This window comes from Lolium rigidum, chromosome 4 (genome assembly GCF_022539505.1).
Source record: "Lolium rigidum isolate FL_2022 chromosome 4, APGP_CSIRO_Lrig_0.1, whole genome shotgun sequence".
Taxonomy (NCBI): Eukaryota; Viridiplantae; Streptophyta; class Magnoliopsida; order Poales; family Poaceae; genus Lolium; species Lolium rigidum.
Window position 1 is genome coordinate 244,563,021 of NC_061511.1, and position 22,041 is coordinate 244,585,061.

At 49.3% G+C, this 22,041-nt stretch overlaps 1 protein-coding gene, 2 non-coding genes and 3 pseudogenes across 3 annotated transcripts; 3 read left to right on the forward strand and 3 right to left on the reverse strand.

The window, feature by feature from the left end:
• Window positions 1–1,863: 1,863 nt before the first annotated feature.
• On the reverse strand, window positions 1,864–5,312 carry LOC124648519 (annotated as a pseudogene).
• Window positions 5,313–7,018: 1,706 nt separating this feature from the next.
• TRNAD-GUC lies at window positions 7,019–7,090 on the reverse strand. The gene has a single exon. It is a non-coding gene; the product is annotated as a tRNA-Asp (tRNA).
• Window positions 7,091–7,275: 185 nt separating this feature from the next.
• On the reverse strand, window positions 7,276–9,882 carry LOC124648520 (annotated as a pseudogene).
• A 7,752-nt stretch (window positions 9,883–17,634) lies between these two features.
• LOC124650088 (probable 1-acyl-sn-glycerol-3-phosphate acyltransferase 5) lies at window positions 17,635–19,754 on the forward strand. Its single transcript, XM_047189649.1, has 3 exons — window positions 17,635–18,274; window positions 18,660–18,790; window positions 19,224–19,754. Exons 1-3 carry the CDS (start codon window positions 17,643–17,645, stop codon window positions 19,661–19,663), a joined length of 1,203 nt encoding a protein of 400 aa, XP_047045605.1. The 5' UTR covers window positions 17,635–17,642; the 3' UTR covers window positions 19,664–19,754.
• Window positions 19,755–20,056: 302 nt separating this feature from the next.
• Window positions 20,057–20,128, forward strand: TRNAD-GUC. Its single transcript has one exon. It is a non-coding gene; the product is annotated as a tRNA-Asp (tRNA).
• Window positions 20,129–20,537: 409 nt separating this feature from the next.
• LOC124648522 lies at window positions 20,538–21,771 on the forward strand (annotated as a pseudogene).
• The last annotated feature ends 270 nt before the right edge of the window (window positions 21,772–22,041 follow it).

The window sequence follows — 22,041 nt, forward strand, 5'->3', positions numbered from 1 at the left end:
TGGTAGAGGGACCATGTTCTGGCTCGACCCGTGGTTGGGCGCCCGCCCCATTTGCCTTGAATTCCCGGACCTTTTCGCCATTTGCGCCGACCCCCCTATTCTTGTCGCCGACGCCGCCCAGGGGGGCTGGGATATCCTGTTCCGTCGCGGTCTTACCCAGGGAGAGGCCCTGAGTCTGGCCATGCTGCGGAACCTCCTCCCGGACGCTTTGCCTGGAGGACTAGATTCACCCTCTTGGCGCTTGACGCCTTCCGGTTCGTTCTCCGTGCGGACGGCCTATAGGGCCTTGTTTAGAGGTCCCCGATGCTCTGGACGGCCCCTCTCTTTAAAGCGCCCATCCCGCTTAAGACGAAGATTTTCCTCTGGCAGTTGCTTAGGGATCGCCTTCCCTCCGGGGTGGAGGTGGCGAAGAGACACGGGCCGGGCGATGGGCTTTGTCCATTATGTGCGGTCCCGGAGACGACGACCCACATAATGTTCTCTTGCCCCGCAGCCCGTTTCCTCTGGAGCTTCCTTCAGGAGGCGCTGGGACCTGAGTGGCAGGCCTCAGCCCTCGGTGAGTTCATTGAGGCCCATGCGAACAGCACCGGTAGGAGGAGGCGCCTCTTCTGGTTGTTGTTCGCGGCCTTGACCTGGACCCTATGGACTGTGCGTAATAAGATGGTCATCGAGCGTATCTTACCTCGGCGCGCTTCTGATTCCGTATTCTCTTTCTTGGCTTTGTTGCAGCAGTGGTACCCGCTGTGTAGGCAGCGAGACAGGGAGCGCCTGGACGGCATGCTGGAGGATCTTCTTGCGGCGGCACGTCGCCTTTCTTCGTCGTCCAGCCTCTGAGTGGCCCTTTCCTTTGGGGGTGTATCGCTTTTCTAGTTCTTTTGGGCATGTTGTGCTGTTGCCCCAGCAGACTGTTGTTCTGTGTGGTGTCGTCGTGATGTTGTACCCGAATCTTGTATGGTTGTGGTTGCTTTATCTATAAAGCGGGGCGAAAGCCTATTTCGAGGAGGATTATTCAGTAACTACGACATCACCTTTCTGCTACATTTCATTTTCAGTTATTATTTGGATATTTATGACGGTACCGATGCTTCATATTCCAGCCACATAATTAACATTGCAATGCTTTTATTGTGATGAATAATGAATACAATATAAGTAGCCAGATAATGTCTATTGCTGATAAATTTAAAACATATAGCTAGAAACCAGAACAAGAAAATAAATTGATTAGTTTAGACCGTGTCAAGGACATCGGACTTGTAAGCTTGAGCCAACTGAAAGTTGAGCTTCAAGGCAAGCTGTCAGAATGGGCAATAAAGCAACCAGAACACAAACTGCAACAGGAAACAACAACTGCAGATGGGGATGGGGTGTATATTTACAAGCCTTTATTTTTTTTACTTTGTTTCTCGTCCCCAAACATGTTTTTCCCATTCCTTAGTTGATTTAGTACACTACGTATTACTTTCATCAGGCTTTACCACATTAGAGAATTTCCTGATTAGAATGTGCTACTGATAGATCAGGCTGATCTGATTGCACCATAGAAACGCATCTTAGGTAAGCTCAAAAATATGGCATGGCTTAGTGCTGTTCTTCTCTACATCGATCAGTTGAAATAGCACCCAACTTATAGCTGTAGAAATTCATAGTTTCAGTTAGTTGTCATATATTATTTTGAGGTGCTTTCTTTTACTGGTTCTATGGAAATTCTCATATTTCAAGATACTGTTGGCGATTGAATAGTAGCACCATATTTTGTCCATGAATTAAAAATACAAAATGAATTGCCAGATAATATTTATTACAGATACATTGAAAAGTACTATCAGAAATCACTACTCTAAGACAAACTGATGAGATCACTCACACCATGCCAAGGAGATCCGAGTTGAAACTTTTACGCAGCCGAACTCTGAGCTTCAAGACCGGCCATTCACCCAATAGCTTAGTGAGAATAGGCAACATAGCTACCATGACGCAAATTGCGATAGCCAACCAGTGGAGACGTGGAGCCAGCACTGTGTATAAACCAGTTGAAAAGGCCGTAGTGGTCGACACATATGCAAACCACATTACCTTCTTAGTGAAGGTTCTGTAGTAAAGTAAGAAATCATAATCCTCCCACCTTGCTATGATGCATATGAAGGCCACAGCAAAAGCAGAACACATCGCTAAGACATCAGAAATCAGGAATGCCTGAAATGTGAACTTCTTAGACATGATGGGGAGTCCCTCGCTTCCAGGATCATTGCTGTACCCTCCAGGCAGGGTGAATGCAGCGGCAAAGGTGATCGTTGCAATGAGAATCGCCACTAAAGAAGTGTTGCTTGTGTAGGTTTGAGTTAGTGACTTTGCATCCTTCCTTGATGTGTTAGTCATCTGTTGTTTGGCTTGCATATGAAGATTATGAAGAGCTGAAGCACCTTGTGGATAAGCTTTTGACATAAGCATGACCACTTCATTCTGCATGAATCCAAAGGAATATGGCACAATGAAGCTCAACAACAAACAAACAACAACAACAAAAACCAAGCCTTTCAGTCCCAAACAAGTTGGGGTAGGCTAGAGTTGAAACCCATAAGATCTCGAAACCAAGTCATGGTTCCGGAACGTGGATAGCTAACTTCCACGCACCCCTATCCATGGCTAAATCTTTGTCGATATTCCAAACCTTCAGGTCTCTCTTAACGGACTCCTCCCATGTCAAGTTTGGTCTACCACGACCCCTCTTAACATTCTCATCACGCTTTATCCGTCCGCTATGCACTGGCGCTTCCGGAGGCCTCCGTTGGATATGTCCAAACCATCTGAAGCTCACAGTATGAAAAATACAGTAGAGATGTTGTACTGTTTAAATATAGTAGTGTTGGTCGTAGTTGTTTATTTATCAAAAAATGTGCGGCGAAAAACTAGAGCCGTTTTTCTTACTCAGTGCCTAAGCTGTAGCAAAGCAGGTATTTAACTTCGCCTAAGAAATATGCATACCAATGAACGTTTTTTAATTATGTGAAGTGGTATATAAATAATATGGACAAGAGATTCAATTTGAGAAATAATTAGTAGGCATGAAATTCGTGTGACTCAAATCATAAAAGTGGTCGTTACTGCTTGTTTGCGTAAGCTAATAGCAGCCAACTATTCTGTTGCATTGACTAAAAGAAATTATGTATGCTGCATCATAGACGATTCTATGATTAGTTTGCTCTCGTAGTAGAGGGGCGAGTTAAATATTTTTCCTTATCTGTAAGACCGTTTATATGCATGATCGATACTATCTGTAGAATGAGTACGTACCCAGTTTAATGTCTTGGCATTCTCTATGAAATCCCACAGTTGCCAAGCTGCTGGAGAACCCAACTTGTCCAGTACTGTTACATATATATCCTCATGAGACAGTAAATCAACAACTATTCTAGGATTGCAATTATGGACTGCATTATGAAGAGCGGTTGCTCCATTGTTGTTTGCATGTTAACAACTTTGCGAAGTAGTGGTGTCTTCAGGACAAACTCAACGAACTCTTCCTGATCATTCTGAAATCTGAACAGCTTGATGGAGTAAGGAGGAGCATCGGGGCAGTGTTTGAGAAGCTCTTGAGCAGCAGCAACTTGACCTCGAAATGCAGCGGCATTGAGTAGAGGAATACCCTGATTGTCTATTTCATACCCTAGAGTTGAATCATGTTCCAGCATTACTCGTAACATGTCAATCTTGCCATAAAGTACAACATGTCTTAGTGGAGTACAAGATCCCGTTGTAGCTTCTCTGGCCATTTCAGGACGCTTCTCCATAATTATTTTAGCAATTTCTGAAAACAAATCACTGTTAGCAGCGTGAAATGGTACTGTAACAATTCGCATGTAAATATAATTTGCACTCTATATGTTACATATATCTCGCACCTTTATTGTCGTTGTTAACGGCAGCATGTAGACTATTCCATCCATGTTGTCCTCCGGAATAAGCACATAAAGGGTTTTGCATTCGTTTCTCGCAAACATGTGTAAAATCTCTCATCACCGCAAAGAACATGGGTGACTCATTGCACTTGCTCACAACTTCAGACAGTGCAGGCTCTGCAGTTATCAACTCCAGTGCAAGGTCCTTGTGGCCGTTGCGAATAGCATGGTGTAGTGCAGTAAATCCATGCATGTCTTGTTGCAAGATTGCATGCCTGAACTCTGGCTGACAGCAGCGTCCGAGTAAAAGGGAAGCCAAAGACAGGTGACGGCTTCTCACCACTGCGATAAGTGGCGTCTCCTCGTCGAAGTTTACAGCGGCGAGAAGAGACTCTTCTAGGTCCAGCACATCATTGCAGAATCCGTGGTGGCCGTGGATGGAGAATATGTGGAGGCAGGTGTTCCCCTCCGGAGTTTCCCCAAAAAGAATGCTTCTGTCCGGTGCAGCCTTGACGAGAACATATCTAGTGATACCACATGTTATTTGATACCATGATACCATTTTTTAAAATTTAATTTTTAAATGTCAAAAATTTTAAAAAGTGGTATCATGGTATAAAATAACATGTGGTATCACTAGATGGAGAACATATCTAGTGATACCACATCTTATTTGATACCATGATACCACTCTTTAGAATTTAAATTTTAAATGTCAAAAAAATTAAAACCAAAATTTTGGGTGTTCACAAGATGCGTCTCTACGTGCCCCTATAACTTTCATAACTAAACTCAAAATATCCTAAGAGAAACAAAAATGAGAAATCAAACATAAATAGTGTCACATAGAGACAAAAACACAAAATGCCACTATTCACATATAATTTGTCTTTTTTGTTTCTCTTGGTGTATTTTAAATTTGGTTGTGAAAAATCTAGAGAATGTAAACACACATCTTGTCAACAGCCACAAATTTTTTTCTAAAAATATCTAGTGATACCATCCCTTACATGATACCATGATACCACTTCATAAAATTTGAATTCTAAGTGTTGAAAAATTTAGAAAAAAATTTGTGGCTGTTGACAAGATATGTGTTTACATTCTCTAGATTTTTCACAACCAAATTTAAAATACACCAAGAGAAACAAAAAAAGACAAATTGTATGTGAATAGTGGCATTTTGTGTTTTTGTCTTTATGTGACACTATTCATGTTTGATTTCTCATTTTTGTCTCTCTTAGGGTATTTTGAATTTCGTTATGAAAGTTACAGGGGCACGTAGAGATGCATCTTGTGAACACCCAAAATTGACATGGTATCACCGGTTGTAGCTGCTTTAAAGAGCCTTTTGTCCATCAGAGGCATCTCCTCTCCACCTGATGAACTAGATGCTGATGTACTGGCGTCCATCTATCCTTTGAGTTAATTTTTGTTGCTTTCCTGTGTGTTGAAGTTGTGTGGCACGACAGAGCATCATGTTTGAATGTTGACTAACTCGGTTGAAAATCTTATTTTACATTACTAACTGCCATGGTAAGCGTACGTGTAAGGAGTGAAATTTTACAAAAATCCTACAATCCAAGAAAAAGGATCTGATCAATTATTACGCAGAGGATATTCAAAATACCTGGTTCTACAAATACGCAGTCCAATCGCTCATAAGATGGCAAGATATCGGTCCTTCTTCTTCAAAGTGGCCCTCAGCAGAAAATCAGATGTGCTAACTGTGTCAAGAGACAATTAATTGTAGTGGAAACTCTTATAGGGAGCATGTAGCATAGAGCGACAAGAGAGCGTTCCTTGCTGGACTGTCCCTTAGCGCTCCTTTGATTTGGAAGAAATGCAAAAGAAAAGTAGAGAGCTAGCAAATTTTCGAGTTCACTCCTTTGATTCACAGGAATGGATGAAGGGAAAAACAGAGGGATTTTTCCTTCAGATCTCAATTTCAAGACAAGACGTACACAAAAAGAAGATGAATTCAGACCTCATTCTTTGGTTCATATGCACAAGAAATGAGGATTGAAGAAACGCATATATTCAAATAACAAGGGGTTCCTTGCTTGCTTCATATATGGGACACGGTAAAGGTTGCATCCGTGTATTGGCAAGGTATCCAGCAAAACTTTAAACTTTGGACTATGTTTGGGACCATGAGAACTATTCTACACCGCTGCAATGATCCTCCAAGCCGGCTTGCAACAACCTTGGCTTGGGAATCGGTCTTAAAAAAAGTTTAGTGATTTGTTTTACCTTTGAAAATAGGTCTAGTGTTTTTCATTGGTGAGGGATTTAGGGAATGCTGTCCGAAAAGTTAATAGCTAAGAGGTGGGATTCACACACAAAACATAGAGGTACGTTATGTTATTTAGCATGCAGTGCATCTATTAGCTTAAAAAGTGTATCAAGTGCAAGTGGTAAGTGTTGATTCATGTTCTCAGTTCTTGAACATATATTTTAATAAAACGGTTGTCTTGGATAAGACTTTACATGACATTATTATACAATGTGAACTTGCACATTTAGAATATAAATTTATATTAAGCATTAAAACTCCGAGCAAGTATATATAACGTGATATTAGTGGTGCTTATAACGTGATATTAGTGATATTAAAACTCCGAGCAAGCAATATGTACATGTGAATTATAGCTTTACTTTTAGAAAAAAAAATCCAAAACAAACCCTGAACTTATAGGCAAAAACTAAATCCAACTCTCAAATGTCAATCCCTAAAATTAGTACTCTGAACTTATGAATCCCGCGCCACTCCAAACGGCAGCCTATGGTTGCCCTCGGTGCCGACCTTGACTGGGGCAGCTCCAGGCAAAGGTACTCAAGGACGCCTGTCTGATCTGCTCGTCTCTAGGGACGGTTGGGCAGAGGGAGAGTGGAGGTTGCCGGGGAGCTGATTGGACTGAAGGTTGAGGAAAATGATTCCTGCAAGTGGGGTCCACATGTCAATGAAAACTTTTGTCCTTACTTTTATTAATGTGTTGGTAGGAACGCTATGCTGCGCTCGCAGCATAAGGCTGAACGCGCCACAAAAATGAAGCTGATCCACATAAGAGTATAAGACGCAAAAATGAAGCTGACCCACGTGGAAAATAATAAAATTTCGCCGTTGCCGGGGATCGAACCCGGGTCACCCGCGTGACAGGCGGGAATACTTACCACTATACTACAACGACTTGGATGTTTAATTATCGATTGTCGCTTACATAGAAAACTGAATCGGAAATCGTGTTTGGCTGCATCTCGGTTGTTCAAAGCCAACTGCAACAGGCAGCAGCCAGCAGGAAGAGCATCCATCAACCATCATCTGTGTCCCGGTCACGATACGCGACAGAGCTCGTGATCATGTGCAGGTTACCTTCTAGAAGTCGTCGTCCTGGTTAGGCTTGGGCCAGCTGAGAATAGCGGTGTACAGCCGGAGCTTCTCCTCGCCCAGCGACGAGCACCGCGACAGCGGCCAGCGCGGGCGTATGAAGGACAGCGACGCCAAGCGTCTTGCGGTGCTTGTACCTGCGCCACGCGAGCTGCACGGCGACGGCGGCCCAGCTGCGCCACCCGGGCGAGTAGTACCGCGCGCTCCGCCGCACCTTGTCGTTGGTGAAGGTGTACCGGAAGTGCTGCGTCACGTACTTCACGTCCGCCGCCTCCAGACCGAACACCTCCGTGCTCTCCATCGTCACCAGCATCGACGACGACGTCGGCAGACGCTCCGCGAACGGGCGCCGCAGGCACCACGACAGCAGCTCGTCGCCCGTGAAGTTGCCGGGTCCCAGCGTGCAGCAGCTCGTCGCCCCGTTCCGCAGCTCCTGGCTGCACTGCAGGTGGCCTCGCACGATGAACAGCATCCTCTGCACAGGATCCCCTTCCCGCACGATCTGATTATTCAAAAAATAACATCTCTCGTTAGTCACTGAGACACTGATCAAGCTCACTCTGCTGCAGCTCACTAATCATGGGCTTAGAGCATCCCCACTCGTCTCCCCGACGAGGCCCCCAGTACCTCGTTTTGTCATCCGGACGGCGAAATTCGGTCCAGTTGCGCCTCCGGTTTCTCGTTTTCATCCGGATTTGGCCCTTCATCCATCCGGCGAGCCCACACCATCCCCGGCCCCCGGGGAGCGCTCGGGGAGTCCGGACGAAACGAAAGCGCGGGAAACGCCGAGGAAACTTCCCGAGCGTCTGGTGGCCCCAACTTGTCGGCGAGAAACACCGATCGTCGTCCTCATCGCATCGTCTTCCGCGCGCTGTAAAAGCCTGCCGCCGGTCAGTATTCGCCGGCCGCGTAGCTTCCACGCGGCGAGTTAATGTCGTCGCCTCGGTTTCACGCGCGCCTACCTCTATATATCGACGAACTACCGCGTCTGCCCCGCATTCACCTCGCTCACCTTCCCCCAAATCTTCCCTGAACTCGAACGAACCAGCAATGGCGAACGACGGTGCGGCCAACAACGGCTTCGGCCGCCGCTCTCTCCACCAATGGGAGGAACGGCTCCTCCACGCGGCGGGCTACCCGGCGCCGCCGGACTTCCACGCGCCGGGAGGATGGAGACTTAGCGCGGGCGGTGTGCCGATCCCGCCACCACCAATGGGTCGGGCCGCCATGGACGCCGAGATCGAAGCAGTGCTCGCCACATTCAGCGACGAGCAGCGCGCCGAGCTGTGCTTCTTCCCCGACGCGTACGACTCGTGGAGCGACTTCTTTCGGCGCAGGTACGAGCGGGAACTCGCCGCCTACGACGGCCCTCCTCCTCTTCCGGCAAGGAACAATGTCGCCGGCCGCCGCCGGTGGTGGAGCGCGCCTGACCGCACCCTCTCCAATGTGCTTGCGCACATCGAGGGCGGGAATTTCCCCGTCCTGCAAATGCCGCCGCCGGAGGCGGCTACTGTGTCGCGCCGACGCGGTAGCTCATGGCTGCCGAGGAGGATGGCGCCGTCCTCCTCCTCCTCTAGGTCAAGGTCAGCGTCCAGGTCCGGTGGGTCCACGTCGGTCTTCGTCAAGAAGGAGCCGGCGTCTCCGTCGACACCGGCGCGCGTCAAGAAGGAGCCGGCGTCTGCACCGCCGACCAAGGGGCGCAGCAGCGGCGCCCTCGTCATCCGCGACCAACCCTCCTCGCCACATCGCGGGCGGAAGAGGAAGTCGGCGAAGAAGGAGGTCGCCTCGGCCGCCGCCAACCAGCTCGCCAAGGAGGAGGCGAAGCGCGCGGAGGACGCCGCGGTGGCGGAGGCGATCGCCAGGTCGCTGAAGGACCTGGAGGAGGCGAAGCGCGCGGAGGACGCCGCACTGGAGTGGTCCAGGCGCGACTGAGAGCGCGGGGAGGCGGAGCAGCAGCGGCGGCTGCTGGATCTAGCCGCCGCGCGTCAATTCGCCGCTCGCGCCGCCGCACCATCCGCCGGTAGGAACGCTGCGCCGCGGGAGGTGGTCAAGCTCGAGGAGAGCAGCGACGACGACATCTACCGTCCATCGCCGCCACGCGCCGGCGACGCTGGCCAGGGCACGAGCCGCTTGTACGAGGCGCCGCCGCCCTAGGACGACGCCGGCTCGAGCGACGACGACGACGGCGGCGACTACACGGTCTTCTACCGCCATTTCGGCATGTAGGAGGCCGCTTTTTAGTTTAGGTTTTAGTTTGCCAATCGCCGAATTCAAATATATGTACGAATTCGGCCTATTTATGTACGAACTCGCCTCTATATGTTAAATATCATTAAATTTCGTTTATGTTTGCTTATGTTTGAACGAACTCGCCAAATTTTGTCTGAATTCGCCGTATACGTTACATCCATCTTGGGCTCGCGGCTGGAAAAATGGGCCTACCCAGACCAAATGTTCCTCCAATCCGAACGAAAATATCGCCGGATTTCGCCGTGGGGAGCGCCAATCCAGTGGAGATGCTCTTACTGTCTCGCCCTTGGGGTAGATGAGGGCCTTGACCCGATCGCACATGTTCTCGAGGACGAGATCGTCCATGTGCAGGACTCTGCATCGCCTGCTTCTTGGACGTCGTCGCGTTCACGAACACCTTGATGTTGGCGATGAGCATGGTCACCAGGGATCAGCCCGCCCGTGATGGTCAGGATGTTGAACACGATCTCCACTCACTCCGTCGTAGTAGTAGGAAGCATAGTCTGTCATATGTGAGTAGATGTCTTATCCTACTACATTGTGTTATACTTTGATATTAATATATTTGGAAAAGCACATTTGCAGAAATTTTTTATTGTCGAGATGGAAAATATGTTCATATCACAGTAATGAATAATCCGCAATTTATATGCCATCACCTTGCGATTTGCAAATAAAATTTAAGATAATCACATATTATATTAGCAATTCTATCTCAAATTTTATTGAGATATTTACATTTTTTCTATTTCAACTGCAAATAAAGATTTAACTAGAATTGCATGCTACAAAAAGAATGCTAGAGGCAAATATGTAACATGACTTATTGAGAAATATAGTATGAGATGCATGACAAGTACTTGTGTCTGCAAAGAAGTGAGGGCCTCATGTGGTAATTTTACATGGTGTAAAATTATGCATACTTATTATTTCTTATGCATTTTTTAAAATAACCTCATCATCTTTTGTGAAGAAAGTGGGTTTAAAATGTAAATTATAATAACCAGAAGGTTAATGTACTACGAATATCAAGTCTGAAGACTCGGTTGCTATGTCCCTATGTCTAACGAGTCTGATGGATCACTTATAAAACATAGTATAGAAGGGGCTAAGTTGCAAATACAACAAAGCGATAAGGTTTCTTCTCAATTTTGCTGTGCGATGACAATCCGGCCGATCGCTGTGGCAGCCGCAACAATTCCGTTGTGGAGCCGATTGAGGAGAAGGAGAGTGAGAGGTGGATTCCGCCACGTCGATTTGTGACGCCGCCAAGAGGACGAGCGCGTCGTGTGTTGCCAGGGGGATTCACGCCGCACTGGCTTTGCTGCAGCGCGTCGCCTACGGTGTGGCTGGTGGCCGGAGCCCGGAGGGCATCGCCGCGACGTCGGGAGCCACACGGAAGGTCGCACCAACGGGAGCCGCCGTCGGTCGCTGCCTTCGCCGCGTCTAGGCGGCCATGCCACCGCGAGCAGCCAGCCGAGGGCCACGGCCGTCTTATGAGGAACAGTGTCGGGCTGGCGTCGCCTCTGCGCTCATGGGGGCAAGGTCGAGGACCGCTGCCGCGGGTGTGCGACGTGAGAGTTCGCCCCCGTGCGAGCCGAGGAGGGCCAGTGACGAAGATGCCGGCGGAGACCACTAAGCTTCCTCGCTGATATTTCTTATGTTCCTCTTCTCAATCTCTCATGTTTCTCGTTGGAGAAAGAATGATTGAGAGAAATCTAATGCTTTATTGATCATAGAATCTAGGGTATTTATACCTACAGATGCCAAACATGTTGGTTACAAGTTTTGTGCATGTTCGGGACATGCACAAAAACGGTTCTCCAAAGGTAGCGTTTGGATAAAGCAAAAGTCTAACTGTTAATAGTTAGCTTAAGTAATAAGTTAACTGTAAGTTAGCCTAAGTCTAAAGCTAAGTGCTAACTTTCCTAACATTTATAACAAACTTTTGTACTATTGTCTATTTTAGTATATTTTTCTAGTCCATTCAGTGGGATCTACAAGTCCTCTAACAAAAAGGATACCAATGTATCGTTCACTTTCAAACTAATCACATGAATTTTGTTGCATTTAATTAGCTCAAGTTCCCAAAAGAAGGAAACTTCACTAAACACACTTAGAAATTTACTATGGCACCAATATTACATATAGTGTTTTGCATTTGTTTTATCATTGGAGATAGAAGTACAACATTAGGAAATTATTTCAGCCGCACAAGTATTTACTGAAATTTTAAAACGATGCTATCAATACTTCTTGTTCAGTCGAATATCTTCCAGAGCTATGGAAAATAATAAATAGGATATCACATTTGGAGTGTTATTTGTTACGACGTATTTCTTTCTATATGTGTTTGCGTTCATGTTTGTATTGATACCTTGATAGAAGATCTTGATGTACTTGTCTAACAAATATCTTTTGATAGATATTTGTAGAGTCAATTCTTGTCTAGGATATGTTAAACAAACATATATGACAGAGTATTTTTCTTATAGAGTGATGTGATCTTTTTGTATAATTTGGGCTCAATAGTTAGCTGACAATGATATCAACCCACGGTTTGTTGGACACTTGGTACAAATTTTAATCTTTTTTTAATGCAAACATGATTACTCAGAACACACAACCTAGATTGATTTTCTGCAGCTGACCGGTATGCATTGGACAACTTGAATCTTGCCTTTGCTGAGATGTCATGGGAGACTGTCTTGGTCGATACAGTTCCTAGTGATTTAGCTTGCGCTGCGATATACGAGCAGGTGCATTGACCTTGCAATGGCGAGGGCAGAGGTCCCACTTCGGACGTGGAAACGGACGTAGCCTCGACAACAAGGAGCATTTTCCCTAAACCCTAGACGACATCATGATCTCATCAGCGGTGATCTTCAACATCTATACTCGCCATGTGCTTCACCGACAATCAGTGTAGTTGCCGTTATCTTGGCCTTGAAGCATCCTGAAGCGAAGTGTCTTGTTTCATTTTTTATTTTCATATTGCTGCTTTGCTTTGCAGAATTGGGGCTACGTGGAATCCTTCTTAGAGGGGCCGATGGGGGATGTGGCTGACATTGCCATCCAGGTGCATCTTTGGGACTCCAAATGAAGCCTTCATGGATGCCTACCGTTAGTTTTACGTGCCAAGGGTTCACGCTAGGCGTCATGCTCAACTGGGACGCGGTATCAGGGAAAGGTTTCCTGCCATCTTCGTGCAGGTTGAGAGCTAGGACCTCCGTGCCGTGTGGGCTTATTACGGAACGGAACGGCTTCAGCCGCCGCCTCGAGAGAAAAAGCCCTAGCCGCCTCCACTTCGCCTCTTCCATAGATCGGTTCCCCCTCCTCCGGCCGGCTTCGCCGGCGTCAGGAGGAGTGGGGAACCCGATCTATGCGTAGAGTTTTAATAAAAGTAGTCTTTACAGTAGTCTATGTTAGGGTTTTGGTCGCCGTTTTCTTGTTGGTTTCCCCGCAATGGAGATGGCATCGTCTGCAATAAGTGATCTTCGGCCTTTCGTTCGACGACGAGATCTTCTTCCCGGCGTCAATGGTGGTGTTGAAAGATTACAATTATCTATGTATGGGTGTTCGGATCTTGCTTCGCCGGATCGATCTTGGATCTTTTCTCATGGTTGCCGCGAGGAGGATTATCCTCGCAGCTTTTGTCCCGATTGCTACGTCCTCGACAATGGTGATTCGTACTCTTGGCTCTCCATCAACGTCGACAAGGCAGATCGGTTTTTATTCCCTGACATACTGGTGTTGGTACTCTTGCCGATGTTGATTGACTACTTTAATGGTTGCGTGCGTGCATGCAGCCTTGGCATTGCGGCTCAAATTAAAATTATGGGAGAACCTTCGTTGGTATTTACAGGTTTATGGTTTGTTATCAATATTTAGCTGCCTTCAGGAAAGTACAAGATTATGTCTTGGAAGAAGAAAGAGTTTGAAGACCTCGAAGATTTGCTAGTATCTTTTAGACTTTATTTTGTAATCGCTGGAGACAGCTTGTGTATCTCTACCATGTACTATTTATTATTATGAATATATGTGGTATTGATTGTCAAAAAAAAAAAGGACCTCCGTGCCGTGACCGTGCCACCCATCATGGAGCAGCCCCTCATCAAGAAGTACAAGCTGAAGAACAATGGGTCGCCGATGATGGTAACGTTGTACATGGGCGACTAGGTGCAGCTCCAGTGCAAGGCTGAGCGAGTCGGCTTCATCAAGGGGTGGAGCGAGTTCGGTAGTAAGGCTCGGCTTAAAGCCGACGATACACTTGTCTTCACCCCCATGGACGACGGCTTCCAGGTCTAGTTGTACAGGAAGGCGACCTCCGTGGAGTGCCTCAAGAGGTTGTTGAACACATGCGAATACCTGCTTGTAATGTTGGTCTTTTCAGGCTGGTGAACATTTCTGGGGAATCTGCCCTAAGTTTAAGTAGGTTTTTTACCACTCCGACGCTACAAATTAGATGCTTAGTACTATGTTCAATGTGTAGTGTGCTTATGATTGTCTGTGTGCCTTTATGTACCGTTGTGTGATGATAAAGCCACCATATTAAAATATGATGAGAAGAAGCAAAAGCTGTGCGTTTAAAATGGCAACCAAACGTATGTGCTTTGGCTGTGCACAGACAACATTCTTTTTTAGTCATCCAAATAAACCGGCACTTAGGTACCAACTGATGCAACTGATGCAACCTAGACCACCAAACAAAGTCTAACTCGTGGCCCGTATGAAACATTAAAATTCTTCTCGCTGACGCAGTAACAGAGTGGTAGGCAAATCAGATTCACGATACCACGCCTCAGAGCATCTCCAGTCGCGTCCCCCAAACCGTCCCCCAAACCGCGCCGGATCGAGCGTTTGGGGGACGTGTTTCGTTCGTGCCGCATTTGGGGGACGTCGCTCCCCAGTCGCGTCCCCCAAACAAAATTTCGCAAATTTTAAACTTAACTAGATTCGATTAGATTCGTCCAAACTTACATAGATTCGAACGAAATTTGACTAACTTTAAAACTAAACCTAATCTAGAACCACTTGCGGCGGCCGGAGGCGTCGTAGCATCTGCTTGGAAGTTGTACATCTCGTCGGTGACGACCTCCCGCTTGACGCGCTCGTCCTTCACCAAGCCGCTTGGTCCTGCCTCGCCGTCGTCGGTGAGGTCCACCGGCGGCTTGCCGGAGTCGCGGATGGACATGGCGATCGCCGCGTCCGGGTCGCCCCTCCGAGCGTCCTTGTCGTCCATGGACGCCAAGAACGCCGCCCGCAGCCCCGGGCGGTCCTTGGGGTCGTCGGCTGCCGGCGATGAGCCGCTGCCGCCGCTCGTACTCCGCCGGCGGCGCCGCTGCGACGCTTCCTCCGGCTCCTCCTTCACCTCCGGCTTCGGGATGAGGAGGGCACCGCCGCGCCTCCCTTGCTCGCCGCCCGCCGCCGCTACCGCCACGCCTCGTGTTGACGGGCGTCGCCGGCTCCTCCTTGACCTCCCGTTTGGGGACGGTGTAGGGCGCCGACCGGTACGACGAGGACCGGCGTCGATCGCGCCGGTCCCGAGGAAGAAGAGTGCGAGGAGGACGAGTACGTCGTCCTCCTCGGCTGCCATTGAGGAGACGTCGGCGGCGGCGACGGCATCTCCAGCCTTGGAGCGCCGTTGCGGAGGCCGCGGATGACGTTCTCGAGGGTGCGCCCCGGAACGCCCCAGAACAGGGCGCGGCCTTCCCTGTTCCGGCTGTTGGGGCCGCCGACGAGGTTGTCGGTGCTGTGCATCTCGATGTCGTACTTCGCCTGGAAGTACGTCGTCCACCAGGCGTCGTTGTTGTTGACCGCCCATGTCGGATCCAACCGCTCCTCGGTGGTGAGTTGAGCCCGACGGGCCTTGATGGCGTCCCTCCATTGGTCCGTCTTCGGCTTCGGCGACGGCGGAACGCCAATGCCGTTCACGGCCATCTTCCAGCCGCCGGCCGCTGGCGGCCGCATGTCCGGCGGGACCGGATACCGGGCGTGGTACGGCGCCCACGCCTCCGCCACGGTGAGGCTGCCGCGTCCGGCCGTTCGCCGCGGCGATCTTGCGGGAGGACGAGCTCGGCATTTTTGAGCGGCGAGGAGAAGATCCGGGAGGGAGGCGGTGGCGACGAGAAGGATTATGAGCGGCGAGAACCGCAGGGCGTCTTAAAACAGCGGCGGCGACGGGTGGTTGCACGCAACAACTCCGGCGCGGACGGCCACGCGGCCATGCACGACGAGACGCGTCCCTGCGTCGCCCGGGAAAACGAGGGACGCCATTAACGTCGCTTGACCAAAGGTAGGCGACGGGGTTTTAGCCTTCCGTGCCGCTGACGGGTCGGGCCCGCGTCGGTTGGCCTCGCTTTTCGTTGTGTCCGGCGTCTCCGGAGCGTCCCCTGTGGGACGGGGACGAGCTCGGGGCGCCGGACACCGTATCGAGCCGCGCCGGACAAAAATGGGATTTAGGGGACGCGGCTGGATGTCCGGTACGCCCCAAATCTCTTTGGGGGACGCGACTGGAGATGCTCTCATGTGTGCTCGCGTCGACGCACCTGCCGCGAACACCACGGACAAGTGCACTTGCTGCGGCTGCGGGAGCGGGAGCGCGTGCATGCGGACGGCGAATGCCGAGCGCGGCGCAGTGGCACGCAGCCTGCTTTGCCGCCCACTGTCGCTTTCCCCAATCCAGATTCCAGATTTCCACTCACCATGACCAGGCCCATCTACCACCAACACCTCTATTGCAGTGCAACCTTGCAGGGTCACATGCGATGCGCCATACCCAATCTGTCGCCCCCCTCCTCTCCGGAACACTCGCTATCCTTCCTCTCCACACTTTCCACACCCAAAACCCCCGGAGCCGGAGCAAACCCCCTTTCCGAATCTCCGCCGCTCCCGCCGCCCGCCCCTCCGCGCCGGCTTCCCCCGCTCAGGTACGCCCTCTCATCTCCACTTCCCCTCACCGCCCCGGCCCCTCGCAGATCCGCTCGCAGCCCCATCCTAGTCAAGCAGCAGGATATCCCATCCGAGAATCTTCCGCTCCCACTTGCTTTTCGCGCTGGTAGGTACTCTACTACTAGATACCAGCATTTCCCGTCGATTTACTAGTATCTCTAGCATTTTCCGCCGAGATGGGGAAGGATTGGATCATCCAGGGACGGCTGAGCACAGCCGCGGGAGTGGGACCACCATTGTTGTTGGGTGGCTGGGCTTTACGTGCAGATGCAGTTTCACCTCTAGCTTTGCTTTATTGCCACTATTGGGATCTGACGGCGCACACCCAATCAACCTAGTAAGTGCACGCAACTACAAGCATTCATAAGGGGAGAGCTCCAGCGGCCGCCAGGCCCTCTCTGGTGCTGCTCCGTGCCGTGCTGTGCTGGGAGGATATTGCAAGGGGGGGATTCTCTATTTAGGTGCCAGGACACAGTCCAGCCAGCGGTGCTTGAGCCTTTGCTTGTTAGGTGTTCCGTTGCCATGGATTTACCCTGTCAAGATTTGATCACTGACATGGCCGAAAGGAATTTGTGTCGAATGGCCAATTATGTCGTCTGTATGCTGTCTGATTACAACCCCTTCAGGATTTACTTGCTTATTTACATAGTTTTCAAGGGATTCTATCACTTGCCATCACAAGGACAACCGCTGCTTACATGGATACAAAACATGCATTTTAGTTTCTCTCTTAACTCCTAGTCTTGTGCACACTGGCATGGCATATGTTTAGGCTTCTGCTGCTATCACTCTGATTTTTTTTCTTCTTCTTCTGTCAATCTATCTGCTTAGAGTTACTGCTAGTTGAAACCAACTTTGTATGCCAACTTTGTTTTGGATTAAGGCCTTAGGAGCATTGCAGACTGACATTTTTTCCACCATTAGCGCATAGAGCATGCATCAGGCCGGCTTTTAGTAGCTGTGTTACCTTTGCTTATTTCTTGATGTATATTGCGCAAACTGCAATTCAAGTTTCATGCCTATGTTTTCATCTCGACTTACTCTGTCTGCGCATATCTCGTTTCCACCATCGCAGGTGAAGTCAGGATGGTTCCTCTGGCGCCGGGGATGTGAGTTTCAGAAAGGTATAAGCCTTCACATCTAACTACTACACGATGAACGGTTCAGCTGGTTCCAACGGGAACCATGTGAACGGGAAGCAAGCAGCGCCAAGTGTGGATCTGCCCGCTCCTTCAGTTTTCAACAATGGACCGAGACACCGCCCGCTGACTACGTTGAGACGCTGCCGTGGCGTGTTATGCCTGGTGATCATGCCGGTGACCGCGTTTATGATGATGGTTTACCTAGCACCTTTCACCACCTTTGTTGTGCGTCTGTTCAGTGTGCACTACAGCAGGAAGTGGACATGCTTTCTGTTTGGGATGTGGTTGGCCATGTTTCCATTCTTGTTTGAGAAGATTAACGGGACCAGGTTTGTTTTCTCTGGCGAAAGAGTGCCGCCAAAGGAGTGTGTCTTGATGTTTGCTAACCACAGAACTGAGGTCGACTGGATGTACTTGTGGGATCTTGCGCTGAGGAAAGGACGTTTGCAGTCTATCAAGTACATCCTCAAGAAAAGCTTGATGAAGCTGCCTATTTTCAACTGGGCATTCCACATTATTGAGTTTATTCCGGTAGAGCGCAACTGGGAGATTGATGAACCACTAATCAGAAGAAGACTTACTGGATTGAAGAACCCCAAGGATCCCCTTTGGCTTGCAGTTTTTCCTGAAGGCACTGATTATACGTAAGATCTATCCCAATACAGTTTGTTACTAAATGTTTATATAATCTAGCTGCTTTATTTGAGCTGCATTCCAGACTACTGAATGTATATATTCCTATACAGTTTGTTACTAAATGTTTGGGCAATACAACTGCATTATTTGAGCATGCATTGCAGTGTACTTAAAGTATATATTCATGTTTCAATATTCCATCATTCAAACTTTTGGGTAGCACAAATGATCCAGGATCCAGAGTTCACATTTTCTAAAACGAATTTCCATATTGAACATACTCATTAATTGTTCTTTTTCATGTACAATAGCATTCTGCATCTGGATTTTTTTTATTCTGCTATACTTGCTCTTTTTTCTTGATGTGGATGCTGATTTGTGCTAACCTTTCAGTGAGAAGAAATGTATCAAAAGTCAACAGTATGCGGCAGAACATGGTTTACCTATTCTGAAGAATGTTCTCCTTCCCAAGATAAAGGGTTTCAATTGCTGCCTGCAAGAGCTGAGGAGTAACTTAGATGCTGGTAACCATCTGTTTCTTGTTCATACTCCCTTTAGTAGTCTATCATTTCACTTCTTGATCGTATGTGATGTGACAGCCATTTTCTGAATGTTAAGGTTTGTTCATTTATCAGGCAGTAACATATTATACTGGACTCTTTTGGCCTGTTCAAATTATTATTAGTTAGATGGACCTGTGTCCTTTACCAGAAATCTCTGTTAGTATTAGTTCTGAAAGAACACCCCAAGTATGTTTGTCGCTCCAAGTAGCTCGGAAAGTTGACTGTAGTAGATGAAGCAGAAACCACATATATGCAGTTGAGTTGGTTCTCAAACATAAACCTGATGAATTCTGGCAACTGTGACTTGCTTGAAAAACTTCCATTTTGTTGACAATGACCATGCACTATTTTTACTTGCTATTTTAGTTGCATGACAGCTTTCTGGTTAATGCAGTTTACGACATCACGATCGCATATAAGCATCGGCTGCCAACTTTTATGGACAACGTATACGGCGTCGATCCTTCCGAGGTCCACATCCACACCGAAATCCTCCAAGTCTCTGACATACCCATAGCAGAGGACGAAGTCTCCGACTGGCTCACGGAGAGGTTCAGGCTGAAGGACGAGCTGCTGTCTGACTTTCTGGCAACGGGTCACTTCCCCAACGAAGGAACTGAGGAAGAGCTGTCCACATTCAAGTGCGTCGCGAATTTTGTAGCTGTGATTGGCACGACAGGGGTCCTCATCTACCTGACCCTGTTCTCGTCCGTGTGGTTCAGGATCTTCGTGGTGTGCAGCGCTTCGTTCCTAACGTTCGCCACCTTGTACTGCGTGCATGTGCCCCAGCTTGTGTGTCTCCCAGAGGCCGACTCTCATGCCAAGAAACTCTGAACTTGGTTGTGTATCTTGTTACTGAAGCTGTGTATCAGCATCCAGCAGAAATATGTTCTGCCGATTATATGCAGCTTGTGCCATCATCTTTTATATGTCTGGATGTTCGACTGCATCTACAGTTGGGTAGGACCCTTTTAACTTGCGTACTGAGAGAATACTAGCTGAGTGCCTTACTTATTGCGGCGTGTGAATACGAACTGAAATGTGCTTGTTCCACATCGCAAGTTGCAATCAACAACATCAAGTATAATCACCACAGGGAGGAGAGGAATGGAGTTGGAAGCACCGCTGGAACTGAAAGACACTGAATTCGCCTATGCTGTTTGCTGATTATTGAAGAAATTCAAGTGGTTAACAATAAAACCACACTTGTTAAAGGAAAGCATCAAAGTCGTTGTAGTATAGTGGTAAGTATTCCCGCCTGTCACGCGGGTGACCCGGGTTCGATCCCCGGCAACGGCGCCTAAACTTTTTCGTTTTTAAGTTTTGCATTGTTTTTGCGACACGCGTTTTTTTGACAGCGTTTCTTTCTCCTTTTGAAAGCAAACCCTCCAGGAGTCCAGGTCTAGAATTCGAGTCAGTTTCGCATTGGGATTTCTGTTTTTCTTAACAAACAGTACGCGTTTCTTTCTTCTTTTGAAGAAGCAAACCCGCCAAATCTGAATTCGAGTTGGTTTCGCATTGGACACGAGTTCGTTTCGGATTTGGGGCGCGACTGGAGTTCATAAAAAGGCGAGCAACATGGGTTAGAAGCGAACTCATTCAGACGCCACCGTGAAGAACAACAACTAGAAGCTCGATCGACGATCGTGTACGTGCCCTAACTCGCGCCGCGGTCATTCGGGACGCGACGGTGCCAACCGATTGATCGATGGAGGAGGTGGTTTCGCCGATGCAGCGTCCGGACGACTCCGCCGGCGCGGCTGCCCGGCCTCAACGCTACATTCTCGCGCTTGCGCGGCCTTCGGGTCTCGCGTACGACGGGGAAGAAGGTCAGGCGGCTCTAGGGGATGGGAATCAGGCGGCGGACTCCGTTGACGACGACTATGTGGTGTCGTGCGATTGCGCGCAGTGCCGGCGCGAGCGGGAACCAGAAGAGGAGAGCGGGGAAGACGACGACGGCGAGGAGTTCTACGACAGCGACGAGGACAGCTACTACTCGTACTACGAGGAGAGAGACGCCGAGGTGGACGTGCCGCTGAAGATCGAAGACGGAGGCGAATCGGCCGAGGCGAGCGGCGCCGGCGGATCGCAGTCGCTGCTAGTCCGGTCGCGCGTCGTGGTTCCCGAAGGGCGGTTTCTTGGGCCGCGGTGTTTCGCCTCCGCCGGGAGCACGGCAGGGTTCATGCGCGTCGCCGTCGTAGAACCGGCCGCCGGGAGCCAAGAAGAAGGAGGGAAGCAGATCACGGTGCTCTACCGCTACACCCACTTCTGGGCGGCGTCCGACGGCAGCGATGGCTTGGAGGTGTGCGGGAGCACGAAGCTGCACCAGCTCCGGTTCGTCGTCCCGCCCGCCGGCGACGCGGCGAGCTCGCTCCCGTGGGCTGGGTCGTCGCTGGCCCCGCTGATATACCCCGCCCACCAGAGGAAAGAGCTCCAGGCGCTTTGGTCGAGACTGGTCTCGGAGGTGGCCGTCCCGCCGCGCGCGGCGCGCCACGCGCGTACAGGTGATAGCCGACGTCGGCATCCTCCGGCGCGAGGACCGCACGGGGAGGCGCATGGAGAACGTGCGCGCCGCTCTGCAGGACATGATGGATGAGGATGAGGCGTGGCCCGGGTACCACGTCGCCATGGAGCTGCAGCTACCAGAGCCGGTCGATCTGTGCGTGGATGAAGATGATGAAGCCGCTGCCGGCGAGGAGGACACGTGCTGCGAGCGTCCGGCGAAGCGAAGGAAGGTCGTCGCGGAGGCCGCTGGAGAGGAGTGCTCGGTCTGCTTCGAGCTGCTCGAGAGCGACCTCGCCGTGTGGCCAGGGTGCTCCCTGCCCCATGTCTTCCACGGTACGTGCCTGGAGCACACACTCAAGGGGAGCGAGATGTGTCCTCTCTGCAGGCGCAAGCTGTCGGCCGTGGATGAAGATCGCGGAGCACCTGATGACAGATGACGTAGCATGATATGTACTACAAGTTCAGAAAATGAACATTCCTCTTGTATGCAACCTGAAGCCTGGAACATTCTTTAGATTTGTTTCTGTTTGAAAGGATGTCATTCTTTCAGATTAATGTATGCCAGTTCTTCAGAGTACTATATGTTTTGGAGGCACCACTTGTACAATATTATTGAGTTCAATCAATGGAGAAATGCATGGAATATCCAGTTATGCATCAACCTTTTTTTGTGACGCCACATGCGGCCTGTCAGCTTTGAGTTTCAT